Here is a 20,959-nt window from a genome sequence, read left to right on the forward strand (position 1 = left end):
TACCTCAATGGAAGCGTTATGATTTTTTATAAACTTAGGTTCATTCCAATGGCCATTCCCTGCCCCTTCCTTGAGAATTAAATCCCATTCTTGATTTTAATTCTCATTTCCATTCCTTTTAAACCAAACAGACTATGGGAATGAACTATTCCGGTTCTGATTCTAGAGAATTTTGATTCTGATTTCGATTCCAACTACGAACCAAAATGACCTTAACATTTTTTAGTAACTGATAACATTTTTTAGAAACTGTTGTCCTTCAGATCTATGAAATTGCATAGATTTAATCCTGCTGCAAGACATGTTAGGCTAGATGAGCTGCTGTAGATCTGTAGATGAAAAAAAGAAAAAAAACTGCTATCGTTTGATTGTTTGAATACGCGGACATTTTAGCACGGAGTGGTCACTGAGACTACTCCAACACGCCTATTCTGATTTTCACGTTTGTCAGCTCTTCAAATTTCACCCTGTCATGCCGCCAAGAAAAAGTTTAGTCGCATTTCATTAAAATTGCAGAAATTTTTAGGATCCAGAAATTGTCAATTATATTTTGACCTGGCCCAGCATTTTAAAAGCCGATCCGGTGACCAATCCAGTGTTTTTATGGGTGATGAGTCACTGGTCAATCATCCGGTTTGAACGGATAAAACCACTTTTTTGTTTTTTTTAAAGAGAAAAGAAAGGGTTACACAACACGGGGTAGCCCTCTCAGATAAGGTTCAAATTTTTGATACAATATATCTTGTATTGGACGTATCGTATTTGTATATTTTGGGTTTCGCTATGCCTGTTTCTAGGTGTTTCGGGATTACTCATTTTCAATAAAAAAAATCATGTTTTTAACTCCCCAAAAACTAAATTTTGAAAAAAAAAAGAAAAAAAAAAGAGTTTCTCAGTGTTTCTAAGTTCCGATACGCCTCTACCAATATACAGAGGCCTATCGAAACTTTAAACCTTGTTCCCGGGCTTCCCCCAAAGCATCACTAAAACAAAGCTAAGAGAAAACTATTTAAGACAAGTTGATCCGTAGACCGAGACTCATGACCATATTTGCCAACTAATCCGCCACAAAATTTGCTTGTGTAGATGTGCGCATTGGATGTTAGACCCCATCCTGCTGCAGACCAAATAATATTATTCAATGATGTTCATATACTCAAGGAGGGTCATTCCTGCCCCTTGAACAATCCATGATCAGCTTTGGATCTCCTTTGATGATAATATTTGGGCCTGTTCGTTTTTCAGATTTTGGAATGGAGAAAATGAAATGGGGTTTTGGTTCTCATTGATTGAGCTATTCATGTTCTTTTTTTAGATTTATGTGGGGTTCATGGAAAATTTATTTTCCCTGTGTAAGTAATCCTATCTTTCAGTCACAGGTGGATAAGTAACTTTTTTACCCACCTGAGGGAAAAGTTGACAATACTGAGATGAGACAAAATTGCCTCTTTTAATAATGACTTTTTATGGCTAAAATAGTCATTGCCTATTTACCTGGGAAATAAAAAAAAAACATGAAAAGTGTATTTCCAAAAAGCCAATGGGGCCTTTGAGTTTACTCAGAACTTAGCCAAGATTGAGGGCAGCCCATGCTTCGGCAACATTGATGGAGGACGAGCTGATATTTTTACCACTTAGGCTGATTGTTCTACCTATATCATGCCTAACAATGCACCCAATAGCTGAGGTACCATCCTCTTTTCTGGAAGCATCTAAGTTTATCTTGATACAATGGGCTCTTTAGGGGACTCATCTGACCCAAAAATAATTTCTCTCTCTAGTGTCATTAATCTTATTAGGAGATTGGAATTCAACGCCTCCTCTCTAGCTTTATCACGGAGAATCACAAGAGAGATAAAAAAACTTTAATTTTTAAAGATTTTCTCGTTCTACATAACCTCCATAAAAATAAAAACCAATTCAGTTCTTAGTTTTTCCCATTCCATGTTATCATCATTTTGCATTCTATCCCACTAATCAATGATTGAGTTACCCTCCATCATGGGGGCCACACTTGGCCTGCACACTATATTCCAAACTTGATGATGAAAAGCAAAGTTACATTTTGAAAATTTACGAGTCATCCTCTCGTTCTCCACACAAGTTAAGTATGAACCTTTAGAATATCAGGTTAGGTTATGTTAAATAAATAGTGTTACCAATAATACAGCAAGGACAAAGAAATCAGATAACCTTGTTATTCCGATCTGTATTTAATTTCCTTCCCCCCCACCCCCCAATGAAGTTAACGGTTAACAAGTATACACTTTGAAACTAAAACTGAACCAATAAATAGGTTAAACCATTTACTGTTCAAAATCGGCCAATTCATATTTTTGTAACAAAAATATTTAAAAAAATAAATAAATCGAAGATGATGTGTTTCACCAATGAAGAAGCCTTCTTTTCAGGCACGGCCTACGGCCTACCCTGCGGACTGCATCCTTGTGTTCATGACCATGGTTACTACATCTCTGACCAAGGAATTGATGCACGATGAGCAGCAATCTTTCATCAGGTTTCTTGATTCACCCACTTTTTCAACATGGGGGCAAAAGTGTAGTGGACGCTGCAGCACCGGAATGGCAACACTTCTATCGTGCTCCAGCCCACAAGCAGCTAAAATGGTGTGTGTAGATCGCCTGGCAATGTCCTTGAATGCACATCCTTCTGCAAAGCAGAGACTTGTTGGTCCCTTTTCTACCTTTTCTTAACCAACTATATAATGGGAGTTCTCTCACTTTGGCTATAACCATGTGCCAGCCTAGGTTAAATCTTAAAACTTTGCCACGTGGTTAGATTTGATTGGTACACATCATAACCTTGGCAATACATGGTCATACCCCAAATGAACTCCCCGCAAATTCAGAACTCAAGGTAATAACATCCTTTTAAGTTTCAAATTTTAATCACATGGTTACAACTTACAACAGGGGTGACAAAAAGTAACAGTTTGTGGAACTTCTTTTCTCTTTGACGGGTTATTGGACTTACCAAAATAGGGAAAAGAAAAAGGGTACGTTGTTCTGTCAATGTGGATGGTGGGTCCAGACCATCCATTTGATGGGGGAATAACTTGGAGACTACCAATTTGTATAACGTCTTTGTCCACAGCATCCACATAGACTACTGTACACTGCACTTTTTTCCACCATACACTTGTTGGATTTTCCTTTTTCTCAAATAAGATCACCTGAGAAAATGATTCTTTTTGTCATGTTAAGGCAGGCCTCTTTGGCTTGGAGCAAGGGGAAAACCTGAATCTGTTTTGGATCCCCATTCCAATATCCCTACACACTACCCCACATCAAAAAATATATAGAAACAAGGCTCCATACCTGCTCTATCCTAACAAGTAACAACAGACATGGGGACAGCAGACCCTACGGCCTATGCTTTTAAGCATAAATGTGGGCAGTATACCTGTCCTTGCATTGGGTGACTGATAGCAAGCAGGTTAGATGCCAAACTAAGTTGCATGCATTTTTATATACCTGATGACTACATACCGAGTCATCTCACCAAATGGATTAGACTTTTTGTGTCTTGGATCAACATACTAAAAAAACCAACATGAAAGCTACCTTGAGGAGGATGATCATGAGTTACTTGTTGAGCTTGGACGGATCCACTATGGTATAACCAGGGTAAAAAAACACTGCCAAGAGATATTTTGGTCTACACACAAATACATTGATTCAGAACCGTGCAAATACCAAAATACCTTTGTCAGGGTGTGCTTGAGCAATATAATACCTCAGCAAATTCAGGCAGGGAGGCAGAAGCTTTGCCTCCTGTCAGACCAACTACAGTATGAATTTTCTAACCTTCAATAGTACAAAGCAAGGTCTGCAACCAAACAAATTGCACTTACCTAGTTGAGTGCCTTTGGATAGGCATTTCAAATGGCTTTTCACCATTGATTGCAATTGTTCTTTTGTGCCTTTCGCTTCATGTAAATGGTTCCCAACATTATGTGCACCCGGAGATATGCTGTCATGAAAACCAAAGCCTGGCCTGCCACCGGAATGTAATTGCTCACAACCTGACGCCACATTGATTCCTGCAAGTTCAGCACATAACATTCCACTGGCAGAAGCAATGGCAGTAGATGGGTCTTGAGTTACTTGCCTCCTTAGATGATTCAATGTTGCATATAAATGAGTTCTCCCTTGCTCTGGGCAGGAGGAACTGTCCTGCCTCCTACCTTCCATAACTGTAGAATATGATGGAACATTTCCTACAATCCTTGTGTTCTGATTTGTTTGCCCCGATTGCTGCTGGACTGGAAAGTTGACAAAAGCACTTTCCAAATTGGAATGTGCAATTGCATCAGCTCTATTTGCAATTCCAGTCATTTGGCTAATCCTATTGCTGGAAAGGATATTGTGCATATGACGGTGTACCCAGCGTCTTCCTGAGAGAGTTGATGCTCCTACTCCTGACATTGGAGATGTAGCTGGAAAACCTTGTCCTGAAGGATATCTTGGAGATTGGGGAATTTCAATTCCTTGAGAAAATGATGGATCTGCCACTGGTGACGAAATATGAGTGGCAGCAGCATAACCTTCAGAATTGCTTCCACCAGTGGCTAAATTGTTAGTGCTTGTAGCCTGATGTGATTCAGGATCCTGAACAAGCAGATTGGATGATCCAGGATTAGCGGGTCTACAACCTTCACAGTACCAATTACCTTCTGGTACTTCCCGTCCTAGGCCAACGCAATAGGTGTGTGCGGGGGAATCACAAATATCGCAAAGTAACATCAAGTTATCATCCCCCCCTTGTTGGCATTCCATACAAACCACATTTGCATATGGATCGTAATATCCCCTCACTTCTTCTTCAGATGGTCGATAAACCTGCAGAAAGCCTTAGATTATCAAGCCAGGGAGTACTAAAGAACAACAGAGTAGGCAAATCATGAAAATTATAGTCACTAGATCTGGCAATGAATCAGAAAATGAAAATTTACTGCCCCCACATTGCCAAATTTCAAGGAGAGGGACAAGTCGGTGACATTTTAAAGCTTAAAGACAGATTTTGCCCCCAAAGATGATCATTGTATGTTACAAAATTCATAGATAGGAGCAGAGAGATGTTATTAGTTATTACCAAAAAGGAAAAAAAGAGCAGGGATGTGAGATACCTGATCACGCTTTGGAACCCTTATCACCACATTCCTCAGATCAATTCCTATCGTTGATCTTGCAGGCTTACTTATTGTCACAAACCTCTGTTTGCACAATGGACAACGAGATTCAACCTTTGACCATTCTATTATACAAGAAAAGCAAAAGTAATGACTGCAACAATTTAATATTCCCCGAACTGTCTCCTCTCGTTCTTCTGTCAAGCAAATACCACAAACTTGCTTCCCAACATCATTATGTAAATCCTCAACCTTCTCTTTTCCCTTTCCTTCCCGAGTTTTTCTTTGCTGATGGCTTACATCTCCATCAGCTTGAGATGAGTTTCTTCTGGACTTTATCAAATTTCCACAGAAACTGTTGGCTTCTCGCACCTGCTCCCTCTCTTCCTCAGAGATTGTGTACTCATAATCCGAAGATCCAGAGCTCACGAAATCCGAATCTGAGTGCACAACAGTCTTCTTTCTTTTCCCGGGCTTCTTCTTACTCTTCTGCACAGACCTGCTGTCAACTATGAACTCATCATCATCAGAGCTTATTGCCCTCTTCCTCGATATCTTGGACCTCCTCTTTTTCATTGGCTTCTTCGAAACCTTGGACTTCCTTTTCCTTTTCCGACTCCTTACAGATACCTTTTTCTGTGTTGTACGTTTTCCCCCCTTACTCTTACTAACCTGCAACTCTTCCTCATCATCTACATAATCAATTCCATCTGGCCTGAATTCCTCATCACCATCATCACAATCGTCTTCATCCTCGTTGTAATCATCTGACAACTTGGTTCTTCTACCCAACCGTTTGAGCCTAGTTTTTGACCGACCAGAAGAACCCTTTTGGGGTTTTGATCTGGAAAGTTCCATCTCCTCTTCATCTACAAAATCAATTCCATCTGGAATAAATTCCTCGTCACAATAATCATCATCTGTTTCTTCTTCTTCGTCTTCACATGCACCTCTACTACTTCTTTTACGCAACCGCTTCGACTCGCTTTTCCTCGAACGAGAAGAACTACTTCGGTGTCTAGATTTAACAAACTTCCGCTCCTCCTCAGTCCCATCTGTCATGAATTCGTCATCTTCATCAAAATCATCAGATGAAACTATAGTTCTTTTACGAAATCGTTTATGCATACTTCTTTTTTGACCAGAAGAACCTCTTCGTGGTTTGGATCTAACCATCTTTCTCCCCTCCTCTTCCTCGTTCTCCACTTCTTCTTCATACAGCTCTTCTGAAAAGCCATCACCACTCATGGCTCCAGAATCAGAGGTTTCTTCAGAAGCATCTCCAGCAAAAGATGCATAATTCGAATTATCAAATGATTCGTCATCCTCCTCGTCTTCTCCCACCACGTAATCTTCATCCGAGCCATCCGACCCCTTACTCTGAGAGGTAATCCTTCTCTTCTTACAGTGCCTAAGAGCCAATTTCCCTCCCCTTCCCATCTGCTTTGAGTGCGGAACAAGAAAACAAAAGGCCCGGATTAAATAGAATCAAAAGGGGAAAATTTTTTACATGAAAATACAGGGTGACCCTCTTCTTCAATTATGAATGGCTTCAAAAAATAAAGAAACAAATCATGAAATATCAATCTGAGCAGCTAATTTCACCAAAAATATCAAATCTCAAAATTAATGGGTCAATACCCTCCTCCCGACAACTGTTCTAACCACGATTAAGATTTAAAAAAATGGAAAAACAGAAACCCCTGATTAAATTCCAGATGCGCAATCCTTGTCATTTCATTGCAGATTCTGCTTTACTGTAATTTTAAGATGTAATCTTGAGAAAGAACCCGAAAATTTTGCTAAATAAAGACAATACTTAATTCGTAATGACGCAAAAATATTATAAATTTGTCAAAATATCTAAGGAAATGAAAGAGGGGTCTCGTATCGCGGGCATTAACCAATTTTTTTTTTCTCTAAATAAATATGATGATTAATTGATTATGAATTTATGATGATGAAGAGAGAGAGGAAGAAAGAGCCAGAGAGGGGGAGGGAGAGAAGGTCTTCTACGTACCTCAGGAGAGAGAAAGAGAGAGACAGAGAGGTTGAACGAACGCCGAAAAAAGAAGTCCCAATTTGGCAAGGCCTTCTCTAGGACCCGCGGTTCGGTTGATTATCTATATATATACCCCGAGGGAGCAAAGGTTACTTCAATTACGAAAATGCCCCTTACTTTTAGACAAATTCGTTCCGGCTTTGATTTGATGAAAAACGTCGTACCATGAATCATCACCGTACTTTGTTGATCAGAAGGAACTGTCACATTTGTGAGTCTTCTTCCCTCATCAGATAATGGCTTAATAATGGAGTCTAGTGGAACCATGTGAACCGTCTGATCGCTTCGCGTACGCGTCTTGTTGATGATGGTTCAGCTGGAGTAGTACACGCGCGTCGCCGCTTGGAGAAACCTTAAAAAGGTCTTACGTAGATAGAATCAACGAACCTAGGAAATGGAAGGTTGTATAAACTCCCACGCGGCCACGCGTGAGGGTGAGGCCAACTGGCCAACGGTTCTGCTCGTCCAACTGTTTCGAGTGTGAACGCGTTGGATGTGAAGTGTGGAGTGGTGGGTCCGGTCCCAGTCTTCAGTCTTCTTCTGTGGTGGGTCTGGCCGAGTTCGGATCTGCTACTCACAGAGCATACGTCACACCAACCTCACAACACGTTTTGGCCGTGCATCTGGAACATTGCCGCGTTTATTTTTGGGAAATGCTCTAAAGCACGGCTGAAACGTGCTGTGAGGTCGGTGTGAGGCGATCTGTTTAAGGAGCAGATCAGAACTCGTTATGGTCTGGGTCAATTCTGAGATGCCAAGTCTACTACTTTTCCGAATCACAGACTACATACTACCCACAGAGTTGCGTCGATCGTTCTACCACGGCCGTCTGTTATCTGTGATTTTATTCGATTAACAAAAGGTACATTTTACCGTTAGACAAACATGGATAAATGTGCCGAAAAGAAAAAATAAAGGTAAAAATGTAGAAAGGAAAATTAATTTATGGAGTTTGATGTTTGAACGTTCCCTTCTTCTATTATAAAAAGTGGCACAAACCTTGAAGATTGTTTCATGATGAATGTCCAATGAAATGTCATCTTGGTCTGACGTGGCCAAAGCAATTTCCACGTCAGGATTTTGGAACCCTTGTCCCCAAATATCTACCGGAGAAATGGAACCCATTTTGTAAGTAACATAACTTATCCTCTACTTGGCAATTGGGTTGGGTAGGTCAGGTTCGGGTTGGGTCAAGACACCGGGTCAGGTTGAATTTTGGGTTGGGTTGTCAAATGTTGGACCCTAACTCTAAATGTTTGGGTTAGGGTTGACCCATGGGTCCATTCAGGTCATTTCAAAAAATAATTGAAATTAAAAAAAAAAATACATGAAAATGTCAAAATTAAAGAAATTAATCTTAAATTTCCAAATATAAAATAAAAAAACTTGAACATTTAACCATGGTTTTCAAAACCAGACCGGACCAGAAAACTAGGAACCAGTCAGGTGATAGGTTCTGTTTTATCCTAGAACCATTATTTTGCCCAGTAAACCACTAACATGAGCATTCCAAACCGTTCGAACCGTCCAATGGTTTTGGCTGTTCTTTTATTTTTTTGTTAGAGTAGGCCATTTGTTCGGTTTGAATGATCAGACTATTTGACCCGGGAACCAAACCCCTAATTGGTTTAGTTTAAAAAAATCTTGCATTTAACAATTCAAAGAGTGAACAATAAAGAGTAAAGACTAAATAAAAAAGGGATTATAGCAGATAAGGGCAACTTTTTGGGCCCTAATATCAATAAAAGTAATATTTTTAATAAAATTTAAAAAATAGGTTAACTTTTTAAAAATAATATCAATTAAGGGCAAAAACACTGTTCATCTTTTCCCTCTTTGCAATCCATTCATCACTGCCGTCGTCCACCACCGCCCGCCGTCGCCGCCTCCGGCAATGTTGTCGGAGGTGGGCAGAGGCAGAGGTGGCAGTGGTAGCGCTGGTGGTCATTCCTCTACCCAACGTTGCCACCTCCACCTCTGGCAACGTTGCTAGAGGTGGGTGGAGGCTGAGGTGGCGACGACACTAGTGGACGGAGGTGGCGGCATTGGGCAGAGGAATGACCACCATTGCCACCACCGTCGCCTCTGCCTCCGCCCACCTCTAACAACATTGCCGGAGGCAGAGGTGGCAGAGATAGGCAGAGGCATTGTTGGAGGCGACGGCGGGTGGCGGCGGTGATAAATAATGTTTTTGCCCTTAATTGATATTATTTTAAAAAAGTAAACCTATTTTTGATTTTTTTTAAATATTATTTTTATTGATATTAGAGCCCTAAAATTGCCCTTATTAAAGAGTAGAAACTTCTAAAAATATATAAATAATCTCAATTAAACCTATCAATTGGGTCAGCCGATTAACCTATGACCTAATGTAACCTAATTTTTTCCGAATTAAGTCGATCAAGTCATTCTTAAATTCAGGTAGTTAAACATGAGACCTAACCCTGTATTTTGAGGTTGGATCGGATAGGATTGGCGGGTTGGATCAACTTTTTGCCAGCTCTTATCCATTTTAGAAAACAATCCAGCTGTAAAGTTTTGGATGATATATGAATTTTCAGTGTAGGAACGAAGTTTGGTTGGGTGATAACATACTTTCGTATGATGATGAGACATAATATAGCCACGTGTCAGAAAAGTGACTTACGCGTGGTTTCCGATTTTAGAACGTGGGAGAGTGTTGGTGGCACTCGCACATGACCCTTCGTTCAGCCTCCTTCATCTATGAACTGGTAAGTGTTGCACGGACATGGACACATGAAAATCGGGCGCATGTTTAGGAATTTGATACGGTGATGTATTTATATACAGGGTAAATTTCACTTTAAAATTTTGGGGTAGTGTAAAGTTAGTAGGGGTGCAAGTCGGGCGGGTTGGGCTGGGTTTATGTTCAACTTAGGCCCGGTTTTAAAATTTGTGTTTAAGGATTGAGTCCAAGGTCAAGTTCAATTTTTTCAACCTGAGCCTAATCCCACTTTGTAATTGATGTATTCGGGTTGGGCTCGGGTCAGGGTCAGGTTTGGGTTGGTCAATGAATCCATTCTAAAATTATACATTTATAAATGTATTTATATAAATATATGTATACGTATGTGAATATGTATACAAAATATCTATACAAATGTTATATATACAAATATGTATGTATATATATATATATATATATATATATATATGTAAATATGTATGCAATATTTACATATATACACAGATATGTATAAATGTATATAATTGGATCGGGCTCGGGCCGAGTTTGAGTTGCTTAACGGCTAGGTCCGAGCTCAGCCCACAAAATAAAAAAAACCCGACTTCTTGGGCCCGAGCCTAGCCTGAGGGCCAAAAATCCAAGCCCAACCCATGTAAAATTCCGGGTTGGGCCAGTTCGGGCTCAGGTTGGGCCCGCCCAAGTTGCATCCCTACAAATTAATACCCGGATTTTCTAATGTGCCACTGCAATACCTGAACTTTCAAAAAGTATCAATTTAGTCCTTACCATTAACAGTTTGCCAGATATCTTATCACGTGATGACATGTGCAACTTCAAATTTTTCAAAATGTCAAAGCTATATATCCTTGAAAACAAAACATTGTTCATTGTATTCTACCTTAAGACTGAACCATAATGAAACAGAGAAAGCAATGCCTTTGATTTCGTGATGGCTTTGGATGGTTTGAGATGGGTTTTCATTGCTACTCATGTCCTCCTCAAGCATGGATTTGAACATAAACAAAGAGCCCATCTCGTGTTTATTGTCTGCTCCTCCTTCGACATTGTTCCTGGTCCATGAAACATCATCTTTTTCTCTCCTGGTTCCTCCATCCCAACGATGCCATTAACCCTTGATAGCATTTCTCCTCTGCTTTTCTTCTACAGCTAGGTTCACTAATAGATCTAAAAGCGTTCGAAAGAGAATTTAAAGGAATCCTCGTAGAGAGATAAAGATAGAAGTGGACCGAGATGCCGAGAGGTAATTTGAAGGTCATTTAAAGGTTTTAGGAGAAAAAATAGTGGGAGAATGAAAAGGACTTCTGTTCATGAAATGTAATAGGTTTGACTATTAATCCTTGTGGTGGATTGAACATTTGACATCTGATTGAAACAAATAAATTTGATAAAAATAGAGAACGATGGTAGTATTTGGCTACTACTACCTCGATTGATTACATACCAATGGTGAAACAGTGGAAAGAAATGGAAGATAAAGGGGGTTTGGTGTTAGGTGAATTGACAATGAAAGAATGGCTGGTCATTGTTATTCTATGGAGTACAGGCTGGTGCTATAAACAATGATGTGAAATGGGGTATTTAGTAGGATGTCGTACGACCAAATTTCCATTGGTGTAGGATGTCGGAATGTGGACCACCGATTTAGGGCTTTTGAGCAAGACCGTCTCACTGCTGCTTTAGTAGTGTTTTCACGGCTGATGATGAAATAAAGCTTGGTGGTGGAGAGATCTGAATAGGGATTCAACAACTGAGGCTGTGAGATTACTTGGTTCAGTTATAGTAAAGATGGAGGAGAGAGTAAAAATAATAGGGGAAAAGATGATGTAAGTGAGATAGAGGGAAAGAGATGAAGAGCAGAGGGGAGAAGAAAGAGAAGAGGAAGAGAGAGGGGGGAGTGGGTTGTTAGACCTGTTAATGGGTCAGGTAGCCCTATGGTTATTTTTCGGGTTTGGATAAAATTTCAGGCCCATGGGCTTTAAATACCAGGTCGTCATTTTTCGGGTTGGGTTCGGGCTTTTTCAAATAAGTTCGGTTCGGGCCTGAGCCCAACCTGACACTATTACATATAATAAAAAGCATTTACGTTATATATAATATATATTTGTTTCTTAAATTATTAATAAATATTAATTTATTATTAGGAAGTACAAATTATTTTATTAATTTATTAAATTAATATAATACTAATTTATAAAAGCATATTGAAAATAAGACATTTTGTGTACAGGTCAGGCTTCGGGCTTTATATAAGGGTCGGGCTTAGGTTCAAGATCTAGGCCTGATGGTCTGGTTGAGCTTGGGCTCGGGCCTGCACATTTTCTATTGATAAAGAGGCAAAGCCCGACCCGAGCCTTGCCCAGCCCATGAACAGGTCTATGTGTGGTACACCATACATGTTAGATGAACAAGGGAATAGTAGACTAGAATATCAAAGAATAAAATGCACATTTGATATCTTAAGACTATAAGTGAAGGGTATTTTTGTCCTTTTATATGATACTTAATATCGGTTAACGGTTTTAGACAAACTTGACATTTTTTGAAAGTTTGGATACTACAGTGACACGTTTGAAAGTTCAGGTACTAATTAGGCACTACCCCCAAAGTTCAAACTACTAAAGTAGAGTTTTCCCTTATATATATACTCACCATTATGGGGTGTAGAGATCCCCCACTCATCTTTCCTACACTTCCATTAACTTTCCTTTAAGGGGTGGATACAAATTGAGCAATTTTATTTGGGCTTGAGTTGGAAAAAGATCGATTTCATTTGGCTTAAATCTAATTTCAAGTCAAATTTAAGCTTAATAAGGCTCGTCTCATAAAGGTCATGAGTCTAACCGAGTTTATATTATATATAATATTTTTAATTTTGTATATACGTAATTTCAAGTTAATTTTTATATGTATGATAGGAAATAAATTTTTTATATGTACGGTTATTATATATAATTTTTATATGTATATATTTTATTTTTGGGCGAATTTCTTAAACTACTCCTAAGATTTAAGAAATTGACCAACTACTGTTTCAATATTGTTTTAAAATACCCCTATTGTTTTTGACAATTGTCGCACAACTCCCTTCCAATTCACTTTCCATCGGCCATTTACATGCAAATTCAAGTGTTTGATTTAATTTTAAATTATACCGAAAATACCCTTTTTGACGAAGATAACCGTGTTCTCTACTAAAACCAGTGATAGAATCCTCCTCCTCCTCTCTCTCTCTCCTTCCCTATACTCCGAACGAGAAACACTCGTCTAGTTCCGCTCTTAAATCGATGGCAACGCCAGTATTCACATAACTCAGAACACCGAGACCAGGAACGGGACGATATATCATAAAATTGCTATGCTCATCTATTCCATTAACCTATTTCACCTGTTTCAATTTTTGCAGTTAACCAATCAAAGATATAACAGATACAAGAACAAAACAGATAATTTGACACATGACCAATCAACAAACTAAAGACAAATATAATAATAGATGAGACTTAAGCAATTTAATGTACCTGCCGCTGCTGAGCATCTTATGGTGGAGGCCAGAACAGCGAGGAGAATTGGAGACCATCAATCCACCTTTAAAATGTTACAGAATCCAGTAAACCTCAAACTTCAACTGATTACTAGTCAATAATAAGACATTTGTATTTTGGCACTCGAAGCAGAGCATCCTTCCACCTTTCCGAAACAATTATTTACGGCAAGAGTATCAATCTAAATTCTCAATTACAAAATAATAACTTCCGCCCATGAAAGGGACTGAGTTCAAGTCATTTTTCAATTCTCGATAAGAGAATTGGGAATTTTTGAAGATGGGCGGAACCAGAAGTGGAATCAGAGGCGACCGGGGGAGAAAGAGAGGTGGGGAGCGGGGAGATGGGCGGAACTAGAGGTGACTAAGAACCTGAGCTTCAGCATAGCTCCCTTTGGCATGAATACAACCAGAGGAAAGGATTGACGGGGTGGCAGAGACGAATCAGCTAAAGAGCTCAAAACAAAACAGAGATTTTAAGAAAATCCCATGAAAAGTAGAAGAGGAAGAAAGCTGATGAAAGTGGATTTGGCCCTCCAATGACATCGTGACACATAGCATCTTGTAACAGCTGGATGACACATGGGTACCACCTAACCTATGACTTAGAGTCCCAGGTCGCGGTTTCTCTTTGCCTCGACTTGGCGATTTGCCTTCATCGCCAACCTAGTGACCTCAACCACAACTCAGGTTGGCTAGAAGACCTGTAGCACCTCGTCACTGGCCGAAGTGACCTCGACGTGAGGAGCGATATCTCTCGAGAGTGTGTCGGCGTGATTGAGGTCCCGGTGGCGACCTGCGAGATGTGTTTGCTAACAAATTATGCATGCATATCTCGACACCCCCATGTTTCTCAAAAGTTGGCCCACGTTTCGAGTGTTCTGGAGGATGGTCAACGTGCGTGGCAACTTCCTGAAAATCTTGGATGCGGTGCGTGAAGCCCACACCAAACAAGGCCTATATAAAGGCACCAACCCCAATGACACAAGGGAGAGACGCGATTAAGTACATTTTTGCTCTTATACTTTCTGATTTTTTAGCTTGTGATCTACTACAAGAGTACTAACTTAAGCATCGGAGCGACTTTGCCGAGTTAGCCGCCCCGGGTCCTCTGACACCCAAGCAGGCTCCTAATTCAATCCAGTCAGTTTAACATCCAAGCCTTTATCTAGCAAAAATACTCCAGCTCGACCTCTAAGTCATCAGACATCAGGAAGTAGTCAGAATAACAGGGTACTGCCAAAAAAACGCTTCATCAAAAGGCATCACGAATTGTTGATCATAAAGATTTGATTAATAGGACTCAAAGAATGAGCATCTGGTTGTAAGTTCTCAGTGAAGTGAGAATCATTAATGCTAGATGGCCTTTTATAGGTAGGAGTGCTCATGGTTCGGTTAATCGAGCGGTGAGCGCATTTTTTGAATCAAACCGATTTATTCGCCTTTTTAATTACTCAAGCCGAAACTGAATCAATGCAACTGGTTAACTGGTCGGCCGATTAACCAGTGGAACGGTTAACCACAGTTTGGTTTTTCAGTTTTTTTATGCATTCGAAATTAAAAAAAAAAGGAAAAAAACCTTAAAGCATTTCTTAAGTTTATCATTAAGCATTTCTATTAACAAATAGTCAAAGGCTAAAATTTGACCGTTACTTGGTATTTCAAAAATGTCAGTGCTACATTTTTATTTCCTTTTACTATATTTAAATAAATCCATAAAATTAACAAAATAAAAAATAAATTGACATTGAAATTTCAGAATAAAACAAATGAAAATGAGAATATACCGTTTTATTAATAAAGGATAATTGAAATAACTTAAGAAAAAGAAAAGAAAAGAAAAGCTTAATTAGTAATCAAAATCTAAGACGGGTGCTTGACCCAAATTCTTCTCACCCTCGTCAACATGCATAATTGCTTCATTAAAACCACAGAAACCAATAACACGTGCATGAGCTGAAGCTATTTTTCTTTTTAAATTTGTTAGATAGCAAGTACGAAGAACTAAATTATTTCAACTACTTGAAATTGAATGGTAGCTTCAGGTAGCTAGTTACTCATATTCATCATTCAGCTCTGAAGAGAAAAGAAAAACAAAAAAAAAAAATCCTAAATAACGAATGTTAATGAGGGTAGATTTGGCCCTCCATTGACATCGTGACATGTGGCATCTTAGAACAGTTGGACAATACCTCAGCATCACGTAGGTGATGATTTGCATTAGTTGAAATCTGATATGGCGACCTACTTCCACCAATCTGGCGATCTACCTCTAGAGACTTGGCGACCTACCTCCATTGACTTGACTAAGGTCTAGGTGGCGACTTGCGAGATGTGCTCGCCGACCTTCTCCGTGTGTAAATCCCGTCACTCCCGGGTCTTCTACAAGTTAGCTCCTGCATCGAATGTTTTGGAGGCACAAAGATTGGTCTACGTACAACACTACCTCTGAAGACTTTAGGCCGGCCAGTCATGACTTCCCAAAGATCTCAGATGTCGTGCGCGAAACCCACGCCAAACAACACCTATATATAGGCCTCACCTCCAACCTCACAAGGTGTATGAACGATTAAGTGCATTCTAGCTCTCAAGATTACTGATTCCCAGCTCACAATTCAACATTAAGTACTAACTTAAAATCGGAGTGACCTCGTTAGGTTAGCCACCCCAGATTCTCTGATCATTTCTCTTGTAGTTCAACCGGCCAACTAAGCACTGACGTCCAAACTGCCTCCCAGCTGGGAGCATCCAAATCGTGCTCTATCAATTGGCGTCATTTGTGGGAACCGTAACAAAAAAACCAAGTTCTCACCTTCTTTCTTTACTCCTACTAGACTCAATTGCTTCTTCAAGCAACAACCATTCCGCTAATGTCAATAACAACAACATCCAAGTAACTATCAGGCAATTTACAGATTGACCCTACCTAGTGTGCACGCAGTACCAAACCCATCTTTCCCACTACACCAAGTGAACGCCCCCCTCCATGCGGTTGAGCCGTCAATGGCTCCCACAAGGATTGATGCGCGAAAGTTCTACGAGTTGATGCAATACGTCCGCAACATGAATCTCCAGATGTGCGCTTGGGAAAAGTGCATTCATTCCGCCACAAAATGACCAACAACAGCAAAACAATCCACAGTAGAATGACTTGAACAACCAGTAGACCGGCGACAGGCACCCTAAAGTAAGGCCACCCCCGCAGGTTGAGCCCTCTGTGTTTCCCATGGGAGTTGACGGCTAATAGATTGTGGAGCTGCCTCACCAACCTCAACTTATTCTATATTCGCACTCAACAGTAATCAGCCCAGATGAGCCTCGTTAGCTCTGTTTTGTGAGGTTGCCTCTATAGGTCGAGCCCTTCATGGCTCCTGTGGGAGTCGGCGGCCAACGAACTGTGCGGTCGCTCTTGCTGGTCGAGCCTTTTAAGGCTCCCGTGCGAGTTGGCGACCTACAGTTAGTAGGGCTGCCCCCACAGATCAAGTTTCCCATGGCTTATCGTTGGAATAGACGGCCAACATCTTCGAGAACTGATGCAATGTAGCCGTGCCACTGACCTACCGTCCAACGCCAACAGTAACGCACGTATCGACAAAGCTATCACAAGGGCAGAATCTGAACGACTAGCTCGAGTGAGCTTTAGCGACCTGGCCCAGATTGTCTCCCAGCCCGAACTATGAAGCCTCTACTGATTGAGCCCTTCATAGCTCTTGTGAGTGTTGGCAGCTAATTGAATGTTGAACCGGCCTCATAGGTCGAACCTTTTATGGCTCCCATGAGAGTAGGCGACCATCAGACAGCAGAGCCATCCCCTCAAGGTGAGCCCCGCATGGCTCCAGTAGAAGTGGGCGGCCAGTAGTTCCAGGAGCAGGTGCAGTACATGTATGGCATGGACCTGCAAGCGCCTACCTGGGTGAGTTAATCCCACGTGATGGCATAGACGCAGCCACATTTAAAACTACTACAGAACAACCATCTGCTTTGGTGACATGGTCAAATTGAGTTCTAAGGGAAAGCCATACTACTTATTATCTAAGGCCCCCTCAAGCTGACCTCGAAACACGACGGCAACAGGTAGATCGATCTAAGCAAGTCAGCTCCCCATCTATCTAGCTCGACAGCACTGCCACCACTACGACCTCAAAGGACGTCGACCTCTCACCGCCGACCTGAAGAGAGAGAGAGAGAGAAGAGAAAAGAAGAGAAACGGAATTGAAAGGACCGACGTGAGGGACATTGTGTTGTAGTCTACTTAAGTGGAGTGACTTGGCCGATTTCTTCATATTCGTCCTTCACCTCGGTTTCTTCGTAGTAGTAGACAAGCAAACTTGGCCGATTTCTTCACAGTCATCCTCCTCCTCGGTTTCAGGCTGCGCATCGACCTTGTCGATTACTCCTTCGAGGACCGATGTGAGGGACATTGTGTTGTAGCCTACTTAAGTGAGCGACTTGACGAAGCAATCACACAATTGGAAGCCCCTTGTGAGGACGACATGACGAACTTCACTCTTGAGGTATTTGGCCGAATTGCAGAACTCCTTGATGGTTGCATCCCTAGTAAGGTAGATGTCCTTGGGGTGCCTGCTTCGCCTCTTCTCGAGCAGATGAGTTCGCTCCTGTGCCCCGGTAACCAAGATGGCAAAGTCCTGCGTAAGGCTGCATTTAACCCTTAAGACTTTCGACTTGGGCAGCGAATTGGACCAATGCATACGTGCTCATCGAACTAGTCATTCCGAGCCAAAGGACCTACAACAAGCTACTTCCTTTGTCGAGCTGACCTCAGCTTGGGAATGAGGGGAAATTGATGAGGGCAGATTTGGCCCTCCATTAACATCGTGACATGTGGCATCTCAGAACAGCTGGACGACACCCCAGCACCACGTAAGCAATGATTTGCATTAGCTGAAATCCGACCTGGTGACCTACCTCCGCCAATCTAGCGATCTACCTCTAGAGACCTAGCGACCTACCTCCGTCGACTTGACTAAGGTCCAAGTGGTGACTTGCAAGATGTGCTCGTCGACCTCCTCCATGTGTGAATCCCGTCACTCCCAGGTCTTCCAGAAGTCAGCTCCTGCACCAAATGTTTCGAAGGCACAAAGCCTGGTCTACATGCGACACTACCTCCGAAGACTTCAGCCCGGCCAGTCATGACTTCCCGGAGATCTCGGACGTCGTGCGTGAAGCCCACGCCAAACAAACGCCTATATATAGGCCTCACCTCCAACCTCACAAGGTGTACGTGCGATTAAGTGCATTCTAGCTCTCAAGATTATTGATTCCCAGCTCGCAATTGAATATTAAGTACTAACTTAAGCATCGGAGTGACCTCGTCGAGTTAGCCACTCCGGGGTCTCTGATCCTTTCTCTTGCAGTTTGACCGGCCAGTTAAGCACCAACGTTCGAGCTACCTCCCAGATAGGAGAATCCAGATCGTGTTCTATCAAATGCATTTATATATCATCGGTTTTAACAAACTTTCTATGTCTTCCACAATTGATGCGACTACAATTTTTGGCAATTAAAGGGTGTTTATCCAACGATTAAAAATCTAAAAGACTTCAACATTATCTCAGTTTTGAAAATAGTGGTGGAATTTGAAGTGGAGGCATTAAATACATAGAACCATAACAGTTTAAACAAGAATTAAGGAATAATGGGAATAATAAGATACATACTTGGAAACATGTTCCTAAATGAAGTCAGAAAACTCAGTTTCCATGCTTGACCTGGATCTCAGGAGTGCAAGTATTTCTATTTCCCTCCATTAGGATCTACCAGTTTGGAAGTGGATTTGAGTCCTGGGAGCTCCATACTTTGAGTCATCTCTCTCTCTTCTTCTTGCTCTTCATTTTGAAGGGGAAAAACTTAGTAGAGCTAGAAGATATCGAGTGAGAGAGAGAGAGACTGAAAAGTGAGAACAATGAACAGAACTGAAAGAGATGAGAGATTGAGAGGTTGGAGGCCGTCGCCCGTCGGTCGGTTCGGCCCATTGGGGAAGAAAAAGATAGATGTGAGAAAATGACTGAGAGTCTAAGAGAGAGAACTGAGAGTGAGAGACATTAAGGCAATTGGCGTGTCGATCGGAGGCTTGGAGCCCGAAGGTCGTCAGACGTCAGTAACTCGGTCGGAGGGCGGAGGCCATCGGTCCGTTGGGGAAGAAGAGAAATGGGAGAAGAGAACTGAGAGAGGGAAAGGGGAAATGTCGATTAGGTTAAAATTGAATCCTTTATTCGATTTTAAAGATATAATATATAAATTATACATTATATAATATATTATATATAATATATATTATTAGTATATACCGGTCAGTTTGGTTAACTGCAATTTTTTTTAAATGGTTAACCGAAACCAAATCAACCAGTTCAATTAATCATTTTTTGGTTTGGTTTTGATCAATTTTTTCGATCAATTCAATTTTTTCGGTTCTTTTTGCTCATCCCTATTTATAGGTGGTGGGATTTGTTGAGAGGGTTGGACATTGCCATATTTTCATTACTCTGTTGGAAATTAGAGAAAGCGATTTTTTTCCAATTGGCTGCAATGTTTTTAAACCTCTCATGAATCTTCTTTATCCTTCTACCCATTGTTGGAAAATGGGGTCACTGTAACTTTGGAGGAGAAGCTCTGAGGCGCGTCTGAAGACACTACCTTTAGAACGTTATTTGCCCCCACTCAGTTTCACCGAGTTTGTTGTTGGGTTACAAGCAAATTCATTCCTAGGATACAACAGAGCCTTGGGCGAGAGTCTACAACCAGCAAAGTTGAAGAATCTCCGAAGAAACCTTCTGTGAGACTGTAGCAGACCGGACTGAGAGAGAGAAAAAGTGGATTTTGAAATTGTGTGTTTTTGAAGTCTGATTCATGCTCCTTAAATAGTTTATGAAGAGGTATGAAGAAAAGGTAGGTGCTAGTTCAGAGAAGGGACCTTGAACAGTCACAATTTCAAACATTATGATTATTTAAAAAGTAGTTAACAGTTAATGACTGTTAACTTTGAATTATGCCTCTTGATCACACCCAATTGAATCGTAATCGTTGATTTCATCAACAATGATCAACGGTCAACATCGCACCAAAACCAAAGCCGCCCTTCGCGAACCACGCGAGTGCGAGCAAAGTGTGCCTCTAAAGCGTCTCATTGTGCCGCACACACGCGCGCACGCACGTTGCACGGTATCAAACCCCCATACTCTCCTCTACTGTTTCTAAGGAGTGTAAATCAACTCCTATTAAAATACTAAAAACAAAGCTTATAATTTTATAATGTAGGACAAATTCAAAACTGGGTTTTGCAAGAAAAAAGTTAATTTTTCAATCAAGTATACAGATGCAATTTCTTAAGTAATTGACCAATCAAACCCATTGGATTTAATCTCTTATGAGATTAAAATCCAATGCCCATCTCATAATTATATCCACTTAAACGTGAGGCGGATTCCAGTACCTTCGTTGTAAAGCCCGACAAATCTG

General features: G+C 40.9%; 1 protein-coding gene across 5 annotated transcripts; it reads right to left on the reverse strand.

The window, feature by feature from the left end:
* Positions 1 to 2,167: 2,167 nt before the first annotated feature.
* On the reverse strand, positions 2,168 to 7,339 carry LOC104588985 (RING/U-box protein). Of its 5 annotated transcripts, XR_016085456.1 has the most exons (6): positions 7,173 to 7,331; positions 5,150 to 6,592; positions 4,132 to 4,862; positions 3,875 to 4,045; positions 3,585 to 3,678; positions 2,168 to 2,670 (listed from the first exon to the last, which is right to left on the reverse strand). XR_016085456.1 is itself a non-coding variant. In XM_088903016.1 (5 exons), exons 2-4 carry the CDS (start codon positions 6,590 to 6,592, stop codon positions 3,632 to 3,634), a joined length of 2,478 nt encoding a protein of 825 aa, XP_088759142.1. In that variant the 5' UTR covers positions 7,173 to 7,339; the 3' UTR covers positions 2,168 to 2,670; positions 3,585 to 3,631. The 5 variants fall into 5 exon arrangements, 3 of the variants coding, with proteins under 3 accessions (XP_088759142.1, XP_010245439.1, XP_010245438.1); XR_016085455.1 differs by lacking the exon at positions 3,585 to 3,678; XM_088903016.1 differs by having other exon boundaries at positions 3,875 to 4,862; positions 7,173 to 7,339.
* Positions 7,340 to 20,959: the final 13,620 nt, after the last annotated feature.

This window comes from Nelumbo nucifera, chromosome 4 (genome assembly GCF_055504915.1).
Source record: "Nelumbo nucifera cultivar China Antique chromosome 4, China Antique-T2T, whole genome shotgun sequence".
Classification (NCBI taxonomy): Eukaryota; Viridiplantae; Streptophyta; class Magnoliopsida; order Proteales; family Nelumbonaceae; genus Nelumbo; species Nelumbo nucifera.